The 22,496-nt window shown below is 38.0% G+C and overlaps 1 protein-coding gene across 4 annotated transcripts in view; it reads right to left on the bottom strand.

The window, feature by feature from the left end:
* Nucleotides 1–22,496, bottom strand: part of rab6ba (RAB6B, member RAS oncogene family a) — a 68,435-nt gene that overhangs the window by 24,747 nt on the left and 21,192 nt on the right. For 2 of the 4 annotated variants that reach the window (XM_017438919.3, XM_037974345.1), the window contains 3 exons: nt 17,063–17,121; nt 1,539–1,592; nt 1,035–1,161 (listed from right to left, as the gene is read on the bottom strand). In XM_017438919.3, coding sequence (XP_017294408.1) covers nt 1,035–1,161; nt 1,539–1,592; nt 17,063–17,121 — 240 coding nt within the window. The remainder of the gene's footprint in view (nt 1–1,034; nt 1,162–1,538; nt 1,593–17,062; nt 17,122–22,496) is intronic. The other 2 variants (XM_017438920.3, XM_037974346.1) reach the window with 1 other exon arrangement.

Below are 22,496 nucleotides of genomic sequence, written 5' to 3'. Positions count from 1 at the left end.
AGGATTCTAACGAGCCTCCATTGTTAGAAGAGTGAGAACAATTTGCAAGCTATCCAGCTTACATCACATCTCAGCTTTAAAAGCTCAACTCCACACTCTCTATTTCTGAATTGAGAAAGCTCCTCGGATGAGAAGCGAAACGTCTTCAACTACAGAATAGAAGTCCAGTTGTTTTTGTTTGTTAACCTTTTTTGAATTTACCATGGCCTGGATGACTGAGAATCTACACCAGCATGTTTTGTTTTTTGTTTTTTTGTTTTTTAAACACATTGCTTTGGAATTGATAAATATCTAGTATAAAAAGTTCTTTTTTTAATCATGTCCCTATAAACCACAGAAAAACAACATTTTTGCAATTAACTATGTTCAGTAAATTTGTTGTTTTTTTTCTCTCTCTCCATGATTATAAAACAATCATGTCCTTCAGCTCTTATTTTACTTTTCCCCCAGATGTTGCCTAGCAATGAAAATGACTGAATGTTTGAGGCTTAAGCTATATTTTTTTAATTACCCACTAATATACTAGTTTCATTACATAAGACAACTTGTTAGCAAACTGCTATGGTTTAAGTGGAGTCATTTACATCTTGGGATATAACTAAAGTTAGAGTAGTGTCAGGGTTTTGATTTGTTCAACCTGCTTGAAAGAATCACACCAGAGAGGATTTGTTTATCTTTTGTGAAAGCCTTCGCAAGAGGAGAAGTTCCACAACTGCAACTAACGACGTGCTGTCCAAGAAGTTCTGACTTTTTACTTGAGCTTTCTTTTTTATTAAAGGAAGAAAAAAGGGGTTGGTCTGACCCGGCCAAAACCGGTCCAGTCTATAGTTTAAACACACACATCTTAACAATAACACATAACTATTTGGGAGAGCCAGATGGTGTGGCATCCGACGTCTGACCTTTGTGTGTCACGTAGGCCGTTTTACACATAAGCACAAAGACTGATAACATTAAAAACCCTAACAAGTAGAATCTGCAAAGCTGACTGCTAATTTTTTTTTAAGTGTCGTGTGTGTGCAATAGGCACTGACTCGTAATGTCGTAGACCACCACAGCCACAGTGGAGTCCCGTATATAACTGGGGATGAGGCTCCTGAAGCGCTCTTGTCCTGCTGTGTCCCAGAGTTGCAACCTCACCTGGGGTTCAGAGAGACAACGCTGAGGAGGGGAAGATGATTCAGACAGTCAGAGAGCCAGGAAACAATGGGCTCCCTTCAGACACACACAGGCATTGATAACACACACAAACACACATGTGCAGAGATTCACAACATGCTTTATTTATACAAGAGCCTTCATTTCCAAGGTTGTACTTCTTTATGATAAACAGAAAAGCAGCAGACAGGCTCCACTGTATCCACCTACGCAGCACAAGAAAGATGACATGCTGTTTCTCAACACTGCTGAACAGTCTGAATGCAGACCACGCTTTTTGTAGAAACGAACAAAATGACGGCTAGAGAGAACTGTAGCTGCACTGGTAACAAAACTATTATTTTACATCTCTGTCATGACACAAAACAGCTGCAACTTACCGTTCGATCTTCCAGGTACATCGTTTTCGACAGGAAGTCAATTCCAATTGTCGCCTGAAAGCAAAACAAAATATCCACGGATCAACATGATTAAATATATTACAAATGTAAAGAGTGAATACAGTAAGAGCTGATGTAAAAGCCATATATTATCATAAATAATATACAGTTGGTGGACTGTTTGATGGCATTATTTTGCAAATATTCCACTTCACATCAAACACATTAAGTAGCTTGTGGATTTCACCTGCGTTTTACACATAGCTGGGTTGTTTGCAATCATGACTCACATCTTCATCACCCTCTTATCTATTCCAACAGCAATCTAATCATTCCCTTATTGTGTTGTGGTGCAGATGGAAACTTTCCTCCTAAAGGGATGTTTACATCCAAGCCCCCAGCTTTCTGCTTTTTCTGCCAGTTATGATATCATCAGCTGTTCTTACAAATCCAAAGCATGAAATCTATGTTAAACTGCAGATGTAAAAATAAACTTTGACATTAGTGTACTTTATAGATTGCTTAAAAATAAGCAAAACAAAGAAAAACAAAACCTGTAGTGAAAAACATATATATTGCTCTAAAATGTTTAGTTTTGACTTAATTGACAAGCTAATGGCTAGTCTGAGCAGGACCAAGACCAAAGTGGATTACTGTAGTCCTAGAACAAGTCTAGTTTTGAAACTTTCATAGCAGTTTATGCAAATGCTATTTTATAAACCTTTACATCAGTCATATTATGCAGCTATTCCGTGTTTTTATTTTATTTTGTTTTTTACACTGGCACCTGGTAGTGACACGGCAAGTTGTATTTGTTTTTTCCCCATTGTATTTTATTGTGAAAGGATTATATTGGTCTAAACTATGGTCACAGGTGAGCTCAGCTTTTCTTCAAAAGGTCTGACCTATCCCTTTAAGTCGTTTTAATGTCCTGTTGGACAATACGCATTGTATCTGAGAATAAAATATGGCATGTTGGAGGGGAAGGCATTTAAAAATAGATGTGTCATGGCAGCTGGTTAAAGCAAATACAGGCGGTAGAAAGCTAAAAAGGCAGATTTCTTTCGGCACTTATCCTTATAAATTCTCGTATTCATACACAGGGATACATTTTTATATATCTTTGATCAAGCAGGTACATGTTTGCTGTGTTTCTTTGTTAGGCAGCTCAGCAGGAAGTCTGCTGGCCACTTTGACAGAACTGAGCATCAGCAGCTTGATCACGCACTCGTTTCCTTGGCGATGCCAGCAACCACACAGGACTAATTCAGAGTCTGGCATAGTGACAGGATGTCTTTTTATGCTCTTCTTTTAGATTCAGTAAGGTCAAACACTGCTTGGATACAGTCTGAAAAATTCTAAATATATGTATTTGGTACATTAAACGATTGTTCTTAAGATTAAACCTAATAAAAAATGGTTTTAATGCTGTACTAGTAAGTAGATTACAAAAATAAATCCCCTTTTAATTTTGCATATGATGGTAAAAAAAAGTTCCTGCAATTTTTGAAGTACTACAAAGAAATGATAAGAGATGTTTTAGGTTCCTCCTGGTTTAGTTTTAAATATAGAATTCCACACAGACAACATTACATTACAAGAATACATTAGATAATGAGAAATTATTCATGTTCCTCATTAAATGTTTAACAGGGGTATATAGTTAGAGGAGAGCTCATGCATCTTTGGCCCATTCTGCCACAGATAAGGCTAAAAATGTAACATTCAGTCATATCTTTCTGCTAGAAGTCAGTTTAAGTCATAGCTGACCTTTTACCAAAGTTTAGGGTTAATTCTGCACTAGGAGTTGTAGATGCAGTTCTTCAAACAAATCATTTGGATTTAATTTAATTCTAAAGCCTTGTAGGGTTAGTAATTTTATTTTTAAATTACAATGCATGTTTGTTTTATTTGTTTTGTCATTTTTTGCATAATTCAGACACTTTCCTGCTCCCTCACCAAACTCTATACATAGAAGTATGTTTTCATGACAACACTACCATGTACACCCATGATTACACCATTCCCTGACAACTCTCACAGACTGCTAACACAGCACTACTGCTGCTTCAGGTAGAACGTCTATGCAACATTGTTTCTATACTCTTGTCACAATCGGTGGATTATATATATATATATGGGAGATTACTGGACCAGTAATCTTTGTGGAGGAGGTTTGTGTAGAACCTCGACCTCATCTACCTTTCTTGTCCAGAAATTCTGACCATGATAAGAAAAAATGATTCTTGTGTTGAATCCAAAAGGCAAATGAAAGATGGCTGAGCATAGTTTAATGGCCCCAAGGGCATGTAAATATACTGCCACCATGCCACACCAAGGATCCTGATATCTGAAATGCACTCTACAAAGACCATCCATGCTCTGGCTGATTTCTTAAGTCATAGTGCAGTCTTCATCTGGTGAGAAGAGGGTCAAGGACTTACCCTGCTTTATTTCTATTGATCCTCTCAAGCAAACTAATGCGGCTCTTATGTAAACAGAAAAATATCTGTCTAACTGCATTGCTCCTACCAGGACTTTCAAGGTCTTTCAACTCACAGGAATGCTAATAAACCGACATACCTCGAGACACAGACAGAACAGGTGTATCTGCTTGCTGTGCTGGGTTTGATACCAGCATCTAAAAACACTAAGTGGTTTATTTAAAGTTTACTGCCTACTTTGGTTGGCAAAGTGAACCTGTCTATAATCACATCTTGTGGCTCAGACAGCAGAAAAAATACAATAATACAATGAAGTATTATTAGTTTGATTTCTTAAATACCCAATTTTGTTGACATTTCTTTTTTTTTTTTACTTTTATTTGAACAGTTCTTTGACATAGCCCACAATTATGGAACATACCTTTACATTGCAACGTAAATACAGAAATAACTTCAAACACAGATCTTCCAGAGCTCCCCCTTCTCCCTCTCTCCTTACAGTATCACAAAAAACAAAAAATAATAAAATAAATAAAATAAAATAAAAAAAAAAAATAAAAAAAAATAGTCAAACACATTGTCCCAGGTATAAATTTACAGAAGTCCATCTTTCATTATAAATGTCTTTCCACAGCCTCAAGATTGCTGTTAAATCTTCCATCAGGTTGACAGTCCTCAGCCTCTGGACCCATTGTTCCAAGGTAGGCGAATGTGGTTTCAGCCAGTTCACATTGATCACCTTATGAGAAATCAACATCAGGGCTCTCAGCATATATTTTGTATTAGTATCTTCTGTCGGAAGAGTAACATCCTCTAGAACCACTCTATGGATTTCCATGTTCAGATTCAAGTGTAATATTTTTCCTATTTCCCTTTTTACCATCTCCCAATAACTTTTTACCTACGGGCATTCCCAAAATATGTGGGAAAAATCTCCTATCTGTCCGCCCTTCCGCCAGCAGAGGTCGCTGGCCTTACTATCATAACTGGCTATCGCTACCGGCGTTCTAAAAAATCTCATTCTTATTTTCCAGCTAAACTCTCTCCAGTTTGGACTACTCAAACATTTATGCCATTTATCCCAAGTCTCTTCGCACTCCATGTCCTCTATCACCACGTTTAGTTCCAGTTCCCATTTATTCTTGACGTCTAGAGTCGTCTTGTCTTGGTCAATTCGTAATCTCTGGTATAGAGCTGAGACAATCTTCTGAAGATACTTTTTATTCTCCATTACATCAATCCAGTATTGTTCAAAATCTGTTGGTCTCTCTTTTAATTTGTCTATTTCCTTGTGTTTTTGAAGGTAGTGTCTAATTTGAAGGAATCTGAAATGATCCGTGTTAGCAATGTCGTATTCATTTTGAAGTTGCGAGAAGGATTTTAATGTTGTTCCTGTAAATAGTTGGTTTATTGTTATTAAACCTTTGTCTGCCCACCCACCGAAACCCCCATCCAATTTGTTAGGTTTAAAGTCGACTATGCCGTTTATTCTAGCCGCTCGTGATGAAGAGAGTGGTAGCTTCAACTTCCTCCGAACTTTATCCCACATTCTCAATGTAAACACCACCCACTCATTTTGGATCTTAAATTTTCGCCATTGATTTCTACCTAAAAAAGGCAAATCTTTTATCGAGATATTCCCTGCTATCGAATCCTGTTCCAACTGGACCCATTTTGTATCCAAATCCAACCTGATCCATGCAACAAGTGCCTTTAGTTGTGCCGCCCAAAAATAACTTTCAAGATGTGGAAGAGCCAGGCCTCCCACTCTCTTTGAAGAACACATGACCTTAAGTCTCACTCTTGGACGTTTGTTTTGCCAGATAAATCTCGATATGTCTGTCCAGTAGTTTGAAGGTGGCGTTGGGGACCCTGACCGGGAGGGAGTTGAAGAGGAAAAGAAGCCGTGGTAGCACATTCATCCTAATCGTTTCTACCCTGCCAGCTAAAGATAGTGGGAGAATCTGCCACCTATCCAAATCTATTTTGATTTGAGATATAAGTGTGTTGTAATTAGCATTGTACAGTTGGGAGAAATTATTGGTCAGATTGACTCCCAAATATTTAAGGCCCGCTTTTGGCCATTTAAATTTCACTTCTTTCTCCAGATGCCCTGGCCAGCGTCCTGACATCATCATTGCTTCCGATTTAGTTTTGTTAAACTTATAACCTGAGATGTGACCAAATGTGTGTAAGCATTTCAAAAGGGGGGGCATTGTACTTGATGGGGTTTTTATGTACAAGAGGATATCATCTGCGAATAAAGAAATCTTTTGTTCTATGCCTCCCTTATCTATTATTCCCTCTATGTGATTGTTCATTCTAATCAATCCAGCTAATGGCTCGATACTTACAGCGAAAAGAATAGGCGAGACCGGACTTCCCTGTCTCACCCCCCTTTTTATGTTGAAAAATTCAGAGCAGTAGCCGTTTACCCGGACCCTTGAGATAGGGTTTTGGTTAAGAGTTGCAATCCATCTTATGAAAGTATTGTTAAATCCCATCTTCTTCAATGTGTAATTTAAATAATCCCAATCCACCCTATCAAATGCTTTCTCTGCATCTAACGACAGGAGCATTGAGGGTTGGCTGTCTCTCTTAGCAATTGACTGAATATTTAGCGCTCGTCTAATGTTGTTTGATCCTTGTCGTTTTTTTTATAAATCCAGGTTGATCAGGTTGTATTAGTTTCTTTAAGTACCTTTGCATCCTATTTGCTAAAATTGAGCCAAGGATTTTCAAATCGTTCCCTAAAAGACTTATGGGGCGGTAAGAGGCGCACTCTTTAGGGTTTTTCCCTTCCTTAGGTATTACTGTTATTAATGCTTCTGACCAACTTTTTGGAGGATCATTTTCCTTTAGGGCGTAGTTGTATACTGCATATAATTTAGGGGTAAGATCTTTTATGAAAACTTTATAGAACTATCCACTTAGACCATCTGTCCCTGGACTTTTATTGCTTTTTAATAATTTAATTACTTCCTCAACCTCAGTTTCCGTAATTGGCTTATTTAGATTGTCCGCTTCTTCCTGTGTTAGTTTAAGTAAATTAAGTGTTTTAAAGAGGTCCTCTGTTTTCTCTCTTTTCTGGGGTAGACTTTCAGAATCATATAGTTCCTTATAAAATTCTCTGAACGCCTCTGCAATTTTTTCCGGTTGGAATAGTTCTTTTCCGTTTCCCGGATGACATATGTTTGGAACCACTCGGCTGGCCTGTATTTTTCTCAATTGGAAAGCTAACAAGCGGCTCGCACGGTTCCCCACTTCATAGTATTTTTGACCCATATATCTCATAGCACCTTCTGCCTTATAAGTAAGTAGTTTGTCCAGTGCTTCCCTGCTTCTTCTAAGTTTTTCCAATGTCTCCTCTTTTCTGTCCCTTTTATGCGTTTGCTCTAATCTTTTCACTTCATTTTCTAGGTCATTTACTTTCTGTGCCCGATGTTTCTTTAATCTACTTGCCAATTCTATACATTTACCCCTAATTACAGCCTTCGCTCCATCCCATAATATCGCCTGGGACACTGCCCCATTATCATTCAAACGGAAATATTCATCTATTGTTGTCCTCATTTGCTCCTGGACATGTGGATCGTTCAACATAGAGACATTCAATCTCCAATATTTAAAATGTTTTTCCTTTTTCATCCTTATTGTTATTCTGACTGGTCCATGGTCTGACAAAGTTATAGGTTCAATACCACTATGTACTATCCTATGAAGATCTTGTTTGGATATAAATATCATGTCCAATCTTGAGTACGAACCATGTACGTTTGAGAAGAATGTGAAATCCCTGCCCTGTGGGTTACATGCCCTCCAAGAATCCACCAGTCCCAACTCCTCTAGAATATATATTTCAGGGCTTTCGTTTTTTTTTTTAAGCGGGCCCTGGTCTGGCGGCAATTTATCTTGTTTTGGATCCAACATACAATTAAAGTCTCCTGCTAAAAGTATTACGCCTTCTGAATCTTTTGCTAAGACAGAGGCAACTTCTGTAAAAAAGTTTGGATCATTTTCATTTGGGGCATATATATTCATTATTGTTATGACCATTCCTTCTGTTGATCCCACTACCATAACATATCTCCCCTGTACGTCCTTCACCTCCTTCTGCACAGAAAAATAGGTTGTTCGGCTTAGCAAAATCGCCACCCCCCTCCCTCTACTTTTTGGACAGCTGGCAAAAAACACTTGATCCACCCGTTCTCTTTTTAATTTCTTGTGTTCCAGGTCATTAAGATGGGTCTCTTGCAATAGGGCTATTGAACTTTTAAGCGATTTTAATTGAGTTAGTATTTTCTTCCTCTTTATCGGGTGACCCAGTCCTCTCACATTATAACACACAATATTTAACTCACTCATAACATATAGTTGTTTTAGCAATGTCAACCTCCTCCCCTGCTTTTTGAACCTTCAAACTTAATTCTGAAAGTTGCATCTTATCTGTTTCCGTCTCTTGTTGATCACTCTGTGTGGGCATGAACATGTCAAGGAACAAGAACATAGTAACACAAAAGCAGTTTGAACAAATTAAACCCCAAAGACTCCCATGAACCCGACTGATTATGTTAAGACCACATATAATCTGTAGTGGCCTCCCATCCAGCCCCTGATGTGACCAAGGCAGAGCGCCGTGTGCCCATAGTTGCTCTGGGGAAAAGGCACTAAGTGCAGTCCAGATCACAAACCAAAGAAAAGCAGTAATTCCCTGGTGAGATCTCCACCCAATGAAATAACGATAGTAACGCATGGTGATATTGACTACCCGGGAGATATTGAACATCTGAGATACAAATTCACTATATAACGTAACATTGGCTGTTTCCCTAACGTCTTCTCCTCCCCCTTAATAATTTTTCTCAGAACATACCTTTTAGTCCTTCAGAGCTTCTCTGTTCCTGAACATTTTTCCCGACCACCATCTTAAATGAAAACTTTTAAGTCCGCATCAGGCAGCCCCCCTTTTCCATGTCTCCTGTTGTTGATCCTCGAAGACCAGGCCTCCCTGAAGAGCTCCGCTTCCATCCTGTCTCTCTCACTCATCTGCGCCGAAATATTGAACCTCTCCAACACCGGTAACGCGTCGAGAAGAGAAGGAAAGGTTTTCGTGCCACCTTCCAAGTCGATTCTAAGTTGCGCTGGAAAACAACATTTTGCCTGTATTCCTTTTTCTTTAAGTTGCCTGATTATGCTCCGCAGTCTCACTCTCTTCCTTTGGACCTCTAGGAAGAAGTCCTGGTCAAAGTATATTCTTTTCCCTTGAAGAACGATTTGTTTTTGTGACCATGCCCGTTGCAGCACCGCTTCTTTTGTGGTGTAATTCATGAAGCGGACAATGATGGAGCGTGGCGGATCTGTGTCAGCTGGCCTCGGTCATAGCGCTTGGTGCGCTCTTTCAATGCTTAAATCTTCCTGCAGAAGAAGCGTGCTCCTGATTAATTCCCTTACGAAGCCCACCATATCCTGTTTCTCGCTTCCCTCCGGAACTTGGTGGATTTTGAGATTGTTACGGCGCAAACGGTTCTGTAGGTCATCACATTGGTTAGTTAGTCAGGCCTCACGTCTCATCAAGTACCAAAGCCCCCTCTTGTTTCTTCCGTCGTGCCGGTCCTACTTTCTGCTTCCTCCAGACGTTGCTCTAGTGTGTCCATGCGCTCTTTCAAATCTCCTACTGATGTTTCCAGCCTTATTAGAGCAGCTTTTGTCTCAGCAAATGCACTCTGATTTTCTTTCCTCAACTCCTTTAGTTCCCGCAGGACTTCGGCTACTGTGTCATTAGCTTTTCTTCTCTCGCCAGCTGTGGTGTTAGCCTGCTGTGAGTCTTTCTTCTCTTTTGACTCTTTTTGGTCAGTTTGTTGTTTACCAACCGTGTTTCTTGTTGGCATCATCTTCTTATTTGTGGGGTCTCTTAAGGGGATATCCAGAAAGTTATATAATTTGCAGACTGTTCCTCAATCTCACGGGAGCCTCCACCCAATGCGACTGTCTCAGAACATGGCACCACCGGAAGTCCTTGTTGACATTTCTAATGTCACAAAGCACATTGGGTAGATTTCTTTCTAGTATAAGGCTAACTCCAGGTTAAGCAAATGTTTCAACACTGATGATATTGTGACAGGAAAGAGGAGCGCCACGTTCTAAAGCAAAATATAGCTTTAAATAAATATATTTAAAGCTTATTACTTATTTACTTATATAAGTAAATAAGTCTTAAAAACATTAGAAAGAACATTTAAGGTAACATATTAAAACTTCTTGCCATCAAAAATGAGTAAACTGATAAATTTACAATGAAATTAATCTTTAGTTTTAGACAGTCTACATCCATTATTTACCTTGAACAACTAAGAACAAAACATGTTTTAGGCCTAAAACAAATGACTAATTTCAGAATACTAAGAAGGCTCTGTTATTGTCTGCCATTGTCTGTTTGCAAAATATCCTATCAACTAAACAAAATTTATTAAAATTCTCAGAAAGTTATCTGTGTATCTATAATAGTTTAACTTTTGGGGTCAACCCCATTCAAGATGGCCACCACAGCCAACTGACTTTAAAAATTTGCAAAATGGCTATAACTCGGTCAATTTTACAGGTATTGTGCTCAAATTTGGTGCAGTTGTAGCTCAGTCATTTACTATACATACAATCTACTATGTTAGCAAAATATCTCATGAACCACAGATTTATATCAAACTTAGATAAAGAAATCAATGAATATAGTCTACATCTACAATGATTATTTTTTGGAGTCGATCCAATCCAAGATGGCCATCATAGCTAATCAACCTTAGGCAGCACAAATATAGTGATAACTCAGTAATTCTTATAAATATTGAGCTAAAATTTGATATTATGATGTAACCGAGAGTCATTCAAATCTCTGAGCATGACACCTCATGATAATGCTGAGCGATATGGAAAAATTCTATATCACGATATGGATAATTTTATATCACGATAAAGATATATAACACAATATACCCCAATTACATACGTTGTCAGTTATTCTCGGAAAAATATAAAAAAAAAATCTAATTTCTTACGTTTTTCAAGCTTTATTTCGAAGTGACATTTAACTGAACTTTCACAAAAGAGATTTGCTGCATTTTAGTGCAGCAATATATATGTACTTGTTACAACCTAACAGTATCAAATGACAACAGACTATTATCTTCGGCCGGTTATAGTTTTCGTTTTCGCAACTTTCCCGGCTCTTTTACAACTTGACCTTGTACTTTTTGGATTGTTAAATATTCTTTTTCGTGGTTCTTCTTTAAGTGATAGAAGAGGTTTGTTGTGTTGGCGTCAGATGAGAAAACAGTCTAATAGCAGAGTTAGCATTAGCAGAGTTAGCATATTAGCTTTTTCTGCTCCGTGTCGGACTTCTTGAACCAAATCACAGACGTCCCCCTCGTTTTGGTAAAAGTCCTTCTTCTTGGGCTGCCTGCTAGCTGTCTCTACTTGTTGCGACCCCGAGTTTGATACTTCATGCGTCTCCATCTTTCAGCACTTATGACTTAAATGACAGCACAATATAAAGAATATATTGTGCCGCTGGGCCGCACAGAAAGCCGCTGCCGTAAAGCATGTCGCAAACTCACACGTAAAGCAGCGTCAAGTCGGAAAACGGAGGTTCTTCGCAAAATAGTTTTTTTTTCTTATTATTTATCACTTATATAAACTGAATGTATGCAAAGTGACAACACTAATACATTCGTCGTAGCCTACGTTATGAAATATTTACATGAATCATTGATACATTATGATAGAAACGATAGAGACGATAAAAGAAAATATATCACAATAGACACTTTTATATCGTCCCCACGATATGTATCGTTATATCGCCCAGCACTACCTCATGATATATCATGAGATTAGGCAAAACATTATTTTCAGCATTTTCAACATAAAATGATCTTAGTCCAAAACTCTGACATAAAAGGCGGTGGGCGATGTGTATTCCTTCAAGGAATGCTAGGACTTTAATTTCTGCATTTTCATAGTAGAAAAAAAAAACTTGTATGATCAATTTTATGCAAGTTTACCAGAGTAAATAATAAATAAATAAATTTTACTCAAAGTTAAAATACATTTGGGAGTAAAAGCAGCTGAAAGGCTTACCACAGTGAGCAGAAGAATATTGAGCTGAACAGACAAATGCAATCACAATCTGGTGGTGGGGCCTGACTGACAGCTCGACCACAGCTGACAAAAGTACTCTGCCTCCAGAGACCTCTGAGCCCTTTACCATATGCTGCCAGGCATTGAGGACGCCTGTCCCCGTCTCTCTCGGCTGGATGGCTGCTTAATAGGAGGCTGGTGCTTTAGAAGCAGCAAATGTGGCTCGCCTCACTCATGTCCTCCTACTGACTAAATCTGCTGCTATGCTCAGTTTCATCTTTCTGAAGGCCTTCAGTCACAAAATATACCGCAGCTTTTCCTTCAAAAGGAAGCATCTGCTCAAATGTACAAGTCTGACAAGCATGAAACTAAAAAAACAAGAGATGATCCTGTATTTAAGCCTGGAAACCATGACTTCATAAATCCTCTCATCAGGACAGGTGTCTCCTGCGGGCCTCATTCATATCAATTTTATACCCTCCTTGGGAAAATATATCCTCCCCACTGAGCAGCAGCATAAACACTCCCACTGATCTGATGCATTCTGCATTTTAATTAATACACAAAGGTCTCAGGAGTTGAGCCAGAAAAAGACTGCAAAATCATTTGCAGCGCTATCTGTCACTGAGCCAGGGAGGAAAAACGAAGCTGCATTAAGATACGAGGCCAAGAAGTGCAACATGCAGACACACTCAGAGGCCTTTAAGACAAATTGAGCTTCAGTTTTGATTTATGGCAACAAAAACAAGTTATGATACCCAAACAAACTCATCTACTATCTGAATGTGACCAAGACACTAATGAACAGGTTGTTTCCAGACTTATAGATCTGCAGCAATGTCCCTTCAGTGACGTAAGTGAGAGTATGGCACTGATGCTGCCATCTTTGGATATCAAACCTGTGTTCATGTTGTTCCTTAAGTTTTTTTTTTTAAATAACAAAAAAAAGCCATTTTCCCCAGTTCCACAAAGCAGAGTGAATAAAGATTATAAAGCAAAAGGCTTTGTGCTGAGAGCATAGAACATTAATAATCAAAAGAGGAATCTGCTCAGTGTGCTGTAAGGCTAAGCAGTGACATCAAGAAAACATCTGAACTCCAGTTGTCTGTTGTAAAGCTAATAGCGGTCACATTTATTAACATACCCTGCAGGTGATGGCTGTTTTATACAGCTATGGCAGTGCTGTGTCACTTATGTAGTATCAGAAGGTTAGGATGTAATGTGACACCAACAGCTCTAAAAAAAAATGACAAAACACCTAAAAAACCTAATCCTCCATTCTGTAATCTTCTTTAACTTACTTCTGTCCTATAGAAACTTGTTTTTTCTCTTTAGAGTTTCCTCTAAGGTGTGTTGCTTAGTTGTGTTAGCTTTAAGATTGAGCTGAATAAACTCAAGTGTACTCAGCCGAGTGTTTGGATTTTAAATGTCTAAATAAATTGGTGAGAAATACCCAAATTTTAAAATACTTCCATACTCCAGGCATGTTAGCATGTTAGATGACAACGATTTACAGTAGCCATATTACAGCACGGCTTAAGTAAAACTATAGCCAGTAGGACATTAATATAGATCAGGAGCAGAATGTAGTAAGCTACTCTGACACCAAACAATTACAAATGCCTTGATTGAGACAGGAATTCAGTACTTGAAATCAGCTTGAGACATCCAGCTTTGGGTCAACCAATAAAACTGGGACTTAGTCTTAGCTTACATCACCCCGACTATTATGATCTAATGACACAATGTGATAGTATATGTATCAATACCCCTATCGTATTTCCTGTCCCTATTTTTAATAACTTTATATGTGCACATTTGAAATGTGTGCACTTATGTCTGATGTGTAATTTTAGAGTTGATAAGCTAATAATATATATTGGGGTAACTGAAGTCCAGCAACCATGTGATGCTTCAGTCTTTAGCAGTTTTCTGTTGAGCAATGGAAACTAAATATGGGTCCTCATAAACAGTTGTAATTTTAGCATCTTAGCGACATCTGGTATCTTTATCTTAGTTGTTGGTAATAATTTGATGTTATCGTAACACAACTGGAAATGCTCTTCACATAATATGATATGCCCAGTATTGTTAATGTAATTAATACCCAAAATGGCAGCGTAAACAAGAGGATGATGTACTACTGTGCAAATTTTTCTAAATAAACTTTTTTTAAACCAAATAAAATAACCATCTTTTCATTATTTTCCTTCTAAACATCATACTGCTGCCATTAGAGTACAACAGAGCAGAGAGGTACATTGAACAGAATACGAGCATTTCATTAAATAAGCAGATGCTATCTGTCCAGCATCTGTCTGCTCAGCAGGCTCCACAGCTCCTTCTGGTCCTTCAGGACTAGTTTCTGTAGACCTTTACAAATAGCCATTTTTCAAAAAAACAAAAACAAAACAACAACAAAAAAAAAACCACACACACTTCCTAAAGTTAGTTGTGAGGATTACACTGAACACAAACTTGGACAGTTACTAGATTATAAAACTATAATTTATCCTGGTGAAATTACAGCAGAGGCCTTTAGCTAAGAGACTAAAGAGAACCCACATTCTCCTCAGGTAATGTCACCCAGGAGAGTGCCACTCTGAAAATTAATCAAGACATAATGAACACACATTTACTGTCATAAATTATGGTCCAAATGATAAAGAAATTATTAATAATTAAGCGTCAAACACACAGCTCTAGAATTATTGAATTATTGAATTATATAGAATTATTGAAACTAAATTGAGAAGGCTTCAAATGGTTTGAGACACCCATGACTTTTTAGGAGAGAAATTTGTTGCACAAATCTTTTTGAATATGCTCCAAATTCAAGCAACAAAACTGCAACTCCCTAACTCTCGTGAGGGAATTAAGAACCCCAACAAACATGAAGAGTGCATTGTAAATGCCATTTGCAAACTAGTCTCCAACAGTCGCAGCCCAATGAGATACTGGCTTTACTGACACAAATTTGTATTGATGGATCAACTAAAGCTCGTAATAAATACAATGTAGTTTTTTTTTGTTTTTTTACATTTGCATAGTGGTGAAAAGCACTGTTGCCTCCCAGCCTGACAGTTCTGGGTCAGAACCTGCTAGCCTACTGGGAGCATCCTGAGTGGAATCTGCATGTTCTCTCTGCACTGGTTTTCCACAGTTGCTTCAGTATCCCAGAGTCTGGAGGCCAGAATCTAAAACTCTGAATCTGAAGCCCTTTTCACACAATACCTCCTAAAGCTGTTCCATTTCAGGTGATAAAAAGAGCCACAGTGCCACACACATGTAAAGTGGCAGGTAATGTGTTTTGCGCACCCCTATAAACAACACACCACTGAGCAGCCTCTGTTTGGTAAGTGTGGAAAAACCAAAGGGGAACAGTGGCAACTTGATGAGGACCCTGACAAGGTGCAACCAATGTGCTAAAAGGGCTGGAACAGAAAACAAGTATGAGTGCTAATATGGATAGCTGTTTTTGTGTTAACCCTCTGATTGACTGTTTTCCTACCTCTCAAAGTGCCAAAAAATGACAGAACTCCAAAACAATGCAAATAACTATCTTTGAAAGACAAATATTACAAACAGTTGCATAGAGTACAACTAATAAAGGCATTTCTTAAGTTTTCTTAACTTTACCTGGTTTTCTACTGCGATTTTAATATTTCTTATAATAATCTGCAATTATATATTGTTACGATCACTGACCTCTAGGGGCTCTCCTCATGAGAGAGCCCTCTCTTTGTGTTTCAGTGCTACCTGGATGCCACAGGTGAAATGTGTTGCCTCTCATCAGCCACTCCATAAAGGTCTCCATGCCAGAGATGTCAGGCCCCTTTTTTCCTTTTCCCTGGGCCTTGTTCTGCAGTGATCCTGTCGGGCTGCTGACGGCTGTTTGTGGAGTTTTGGGTGATCCTGTCTGTGTGAGCTCTATTGTGAATAATCAAGTGTCTAACTAAAGTTTTGTGTTTCTATCCACAGTAGAAGCTGGTAGGGGTTCTCCGCCTCTTTTTGTTCTACAGTGTTTTCTCCTGTTTTGTGGTTAGTTAGGGAGTTCAGGATTTGTACCTTTTTTTTCAGTTCTCTTCTAGAAAGGCACTGGTTTATTTTCTAGTTAGCAGGGGGTGTTTTGTTTGTTGTTTTGGCCTGGGAGATCCTGAAGCTTAAAGCTTCCCTGCGTGTTGTTCCCCTGTTGTGATGGAGGTTTTCTCTTCCCCGAAATGTAAAATAAACTGTCTTTCGCTACCCACATAAACAGTTTACTGATTATTTATATATATATATATATATATATATATATATATATATATATATATAAAAAATAATGAGCTTAGAGAGATAGAATATCTGTTCAACACTATGTCATCAGAGGGTCAAATATTGATTTTTAATCTCTTTGTTATTAGTGTGCCAGTAGATACATTTTGCTCAAAGCAATAAAACCTACAGGCTTTGTTTAAGTGTCCTCTGTGTGTCTGCAGATGTTGGCTTGAGTTTGAAGAAGTGCTGTAGATGCATAAGCAATATTCTGTTTTTAAGAGACTGAGTGAGATTTGGCTCAGCACTTTGGCTACCCCTGTGGTTCTGAAAATGTGCTATATAAATAAAGTTGATTGATTGATTGATTGATTGGCTGCTCTGCACCAACAGGGTTAAAAATACTGATTGTCAGGGGACCCACAGTGCGCTTGATGTTTTTCATTTGGAAGATGTCTCATTTAATATCCAAGTTGCTTCAAATACACAGAAATATTAGTATTTCTCATGAATTCATGTTATCTAATGAATCTACCTGAGTCTTCTTTCTTCTTGGAGTTCAAATCTTTGATTCATTGATTTTTGTACAGCTGTGTTCTAGTTTTAAAGGTAAAAGGCCTACTGTGCAATGTGATGGATTGAACCATGTAACTTTAATCATTAGAGAACAAAAAAAAATATTTCTGCACCTACCTGATATGTGTTGTCGAAACTGTCATACATGAACCGGGTGATCAGAGACGTCTTTCCAACTGCAAGACAAGAAAAAGACAGACTAAATGAGCTGATGGACAAAAAAAAAAAAAACTGGTCTTGTTGCATTCAGATACCCAGTAAATCTCACAGTGGAGCTGTTGGTTGTCGTTTCTGTCATGGCTGTCATTGCTGCAGAGAAGGAGCTCATTACAGTGTGAGGAGATGACCATGAAGGTCAGGGTGGCACCAGGTCCTGATGTAATTACAGTCTAGCAGCTGCTGGAAATGTTATGAATTTCCAAAACCTGTACTTTTTTAGGTTTAATTTTAATATAAAAAACAAGGAGATGACATGCAATGATTTTTTTTTTAGCAGAACATGCTGAACTGTAAACTACATTCACGGTAAAAACAACAGAATCAGGTTTATTCCCAAGTTTACACTGATGTGAACAAGGATTTTGTCCTGGTGACTTGGTGCACAAAAGGTCTACACTTTATATAAACCAAAACAAAAAAAAATCCCAAACAGACAATGATATGCACAACTGCCACTTACAAATTATATGCAAACGCATGCAATATATCATCTTAAATTCAATAAGTCTTGATGCAAACAGCTAAAAGAAAAACAGACTCCAAAAGAGTGAATATTTGAAACCCTAATTTATTTAGATTTATGCTTAAGAAGCCGCGGTGGACCAGTGGCCAGTGCTGCTGTCTCGTAATCCTGAGGCTGGGGGCTTGAGCCCAGGTTGCATCAGGTATCCAGCGTAAAACAAGTACCAGAAAGAACAACAACATTTAAATTCATGTTTGTGCTATTTTTATGTCTTAAATTACATGCCTTGTATCTTTCTAGGGTGTTGGTAGTAAAGGTTGATACAGTTTAATGTGATGTCAGCAACAATGACTATATCATCGCAACAAGGAGTAATAAACAAACATAGCTTATTTAAAACAAGAAACTAGAATAAGAAAATACTAATTTACATGTCATTAAGTGTTGTCTTGTGGTACTAAAGCAGAACAGGAAAGTAAAATGTTTTCTTGGATCTTGGAGTCCCTCATAAAAAACAAAGACGACTCACTGACTAGTTCATGCTTATTTAAGTTCTCTCACTGGTTTCAAGAGATTAAATGTTTATCTGTACATGCGTAGTGTCTATAGATACTGTATCTAGTGTGTTTTTGTAGTAGCACAACAACATTTAATCTAATCTATTCACAGTATTGGATTTTTTGTTGTTTTTTTACAAATGTCTCATGTACTTATGATTTTTTTTTTGTTAAAATAATTCTGACCAATACGCAACAGATACATGAATTGTTCAAATATATATATATATATTTTACAATATATGAATGTGAATAATTAATGTGACTGTTTTAATAAACAGCTCTGCATTCCAAATAAATTATACCAAGCTTCTATCCTAAAATATTTCCACACAATAACTAGTGTTTCATTAGATTGTGACTGCTGATTATTGGGTGAAGTGACCAAATGGCAAAGAAATTGAGAACCCTCAAAAACATTTCAAAAGCGTTTGGAATCTCTCTCACGCATGCATTTGCATTTTGTCATCAAAAGTCTTAGTCCAGCAGAATACTAGTGGACTGGGTAATTGGATGTTTGCATAGTAGCAAGACTAAAATTCTTTAGGACCTCATCCTAACATCTTGGCCTGCATTTCATTTTAAAGCCTTTACAGGCTAATCGTATAATGCATCCACATTTAAAACCAAATGTGATTTTTTCTGTAAAGCTGCTTGATAATATTTCCAAGCCATTGTGAATCAAATCTAGTCATTTATACCCATGCCTGATTACATGTGCCTTCACTTGGTTTCCATAGATGCCAGGCAGAAACTGAGGCGCAGCTACTGATTATGCTAATTATCTCACACTAATTTATCAATACACCATCTAACTAACTTGGCAGCAAAGCTGTCCTACTTTAGTCAGATACCATCTAATTTATGGGGTTTCACTAAATTAGAGATGGTCTATTTGCAATTTATTTTTTGTGTGCATGGAGCTAAAATAAACAAGCATCAAATACTTTATCCAGAGAGTGTGAAGTGTTTTTGGTTTAGCACATATTTAAAAGAACAGTTATTCATCAGTGGTGTGTGACTTAGAGGTACAAGTTAAACCCCATTCAAGACAAAATGAAGTTCCCACTAAATGCTTTACGAGATTCAACTCTTGTCCACAAAATATATTTTATTTTAAAAATAATTTTTTTAATTTGTTATGGGCTTTCATCCACAAAAGAGTACAAGTCGCCTAAAACAGGGCCACTTGTGTACAGCAGTCATTAAATCATAACACTGCATAATGCTCCCACCACCATGCTTCACTATGGGGATGATATGTGGAGAGTTCCTTGGAATTTATGCCGTTTTTTGCTTGGTGGTAGCCATTACTACTTAGAGGTGGTGATTCTGAGGGTCTAAGAACAGGTGAGATCATTTGAGATTTAGATAGATCTTTAATTAATGATGTGGCTTCTGAAGGTAATGGTTGGAGCTCCAAAACAAAAAAGATGAATACATATGCATGCACCACCTCTCAGTTTTATATTTTTTGGAATTATTTAAAACATTTTTTCCCAATATAATTAATGGTTTAATGGTGATCGAGATACTACTAACAATCTAAATAAAAATCCATTTAAATTCTAAGTTATAAAGGCAACAGAATAGAACAGCAAGGGGGTGAATACTTTTGTACTGCAAATTCAAAAGAAGAATTTCAAGACTTCAGTGCAAGATCAGGTTAAAATCAATAGCAAATGAGTGAATGCTACAAATGGGTTACAGCAAAACAATCAAGGATAAGGGTAGGTCAGGCCTCTAAACTGATCAGAGTGAATAAAAACAAAGTTTTGACATTTACATTTACTGTATGAGAGTAGCTTCGCATAAAGTGTTGTAAAATCTCACTGTGTTAGATGCTCTATCCAAATGAACTGGAGTTTGGTTGCAATTCTAGCTTTTCAACATTATTGATTAAAGTATTGAAAAAGTGTTGGATTCCTCTCCTTTTCAGGTCTCCTAAAAAGCTGATGCAGACTCTCATTACGTCCACATTAGAAAATGTCAGCAGGTTTCTGAGGAACTACCATAAATGTTAGTATTATATTAGATGAAAATCCCAAACATCCTTGATAGCCATTGTTCATTACAATATGTTGTAATACAAGGTCGACTTTATAGTGGTTTCTGTTGGTTTTGCCTATGGAAGAGCAGAACATTATGACTCAGCAGCAACTGTGTCATCCTCTGAGCAACATGAGACAGTACTCTGAGCTTCTCAGTCACAGCTGAAAGCATTAGAAACTCAGAGACAGGCAGCATGTCCTCATTTCTTCCTCTAACTCAGGTGCTATCAACAAGATCAGAACAAGCACAAAATGTAAAGACACTTAAATTCCTTCCCCAGAGAGGAAAGATTTCACTCCAACTTCATTCTATCTTGTAAGTAAACAGTTTATTTATAACATTATAATGATAAACTTCTGATTGCATGACACAGATGTGACTCTAAACTGCAGCTTTGATCATATTAGAAAGGCTGCTGAATGCCATTTAATTTCTGTCAGATGAAAAATCAGGTCTGTGTGAAATTAATTACAGGGCTGGAGGCAAGTTATTATTACTGAATAATTTTATGAATTTTGTGTTTGCCTTAAAAAAAAACAGCAAGGCAGATTTTTGATTACATTTCAAAATTATCTTTGCATTTTAGGCTTTAAAGCTCAAGATTATGAAAAGAATTAAATGATTCTCAGCTTTAATCACACATAAAAGTAAAATCCAAAACAGCAACAGAGTTAAAACAGCATACGTACATATACTTTTTTTTTTAAATTCAGGCTGTATTATAGATGTTTCCTCATAGGGGAGCACAAAAGAAAATGTTGCTCATTAGCAACACAAAGCCACGAACAAATCTAAACTAATCTATAAGGCTGGGTAGTATCCAATAAGGCTACCTTTAAACAGCCCCCAGATTATACAGGTCCTTCTCAAAAAATTAGCATATTGTGATAAAGTTAATTATTTTCCATAATGTAATGATAAAAATTAAACTGTCATATATTTTAGATTCATTGCACACCAACTGAAATATTTCTGGTCTTTTATTGTTTTAATACTGATGATTTTGGCATACAGCTCATGAAAACCCAAAATTCCTATCTCAAAAAATTAGCATATTTCATCCGACCAATAAAAGAAAAGTGTTTTAATACCAAAAAAGTCAACCTTCAAATAATTATGTTCAGTTATGCACTCAATACTTGGTCGGGAATCCTTTTGCAGAAATGACTGCTTCAATGCGGCGTGGCATGGAGGCAATCAGCCTGTGGCACTGCTGAGGTGTTATGGAGGCCCAGAATGCTTCGATAGCGACCTTAAACTCATCCAGAGTGTTGGGTCTTGTGTCTCTCAACTTTCTCTTCACAATATCCCACAGATTCTCTATGGGGTTCAGGTCAGGAGAGTTGGCAGGCCAATTGAGCACAGTAATACCATGGTCAGTAAACCATTTACCAGTGGTTTTGGCACTGTGAGCCAGTGCCAGGTCGTGCTGAAAAATTAAATCTTCATCTCCATAAAGCTTTTCAGCAGATGGAAGCATGAAGTGCTCCAAAATCTCCTGATAGGTAGCTGCATTGACCTTGCCCTTGAAAAAACACAGTGGACCAACACCAGCAGCTGACATGGCACCCCAGACCATCACTGACTGCGGGTACTTGACACTGGACTTCTGGCATTTCCTTCTCCCCAGTCTTTCTCCAGACTCTGGCACCTTGATTTCCGAATGACATGCAAAATTTGCTTTCATCCGAAAAAAGTACTTTGGACCACTGAGCAACAGTCCAGTGCTGCTTCTCTGTAGGCCAGGTCAGGCGCTTCTGCCGCTGTTTCTGGTTCAAAAGTGGCTTGACCTGGGGAATGCGGCACCTGTAGCCCATTTCCTGCATACGCCTGTGCACGGTGGCTCTGGATGTTTCTACTCCAGACTCAGTCCACTGCTTCCGCAGGTCCCCCAAGGTCTGGAATCGGCCTTTCTCCACAATCTTCCTCAGGGTCCGGTCACCTCTTCTCGTTGTGCAACGTTTTCTGACACACTTTTTCCTTCCCACAGACTTCCCACTGAGGTGCCTTGATACAGCACTCTGGGAACAGCCTATTTGTTCAGAAATTTCTTTCTGTGTCTTACCCTCTTGCTTGATGGTGTCAATGATGGCCTTCTGGACAGCAGTCAGGTCGGCAGTCTTACCCATGATTGTGGTTTTGAGTAATGAACCAGGCTGGAAGTTTTTAAAAGCCTCAGGAATCTTTTGCAGGTGTTTAGAATTACTTGATTGATTCAGATGATTAGGTTAATTGCTCGTTAAGAGAACCTTTTCATGAT

This window comes from Kryptolebias marmoratus, linkage group LG24, assembly GCF_001649575.2.
Source record: "Kryptolebias marmoratus isolate JLee-2015 linkage group LG24, ASM164957v2, whole genome shotgun sequence".
Taxonomy (NCBI): Eukaryota; Metazoa; Chordata; class Actinopteri; order Cyprinodontiformes; family Rivulidae; genus Kryptolebias; species Kryptolebias marmoratus.
The sequence above is the reverse complement of the archived record's forward strand: the minus strand, read 5'-3'. Positions and strand labels throughout refer to the sequence as shown.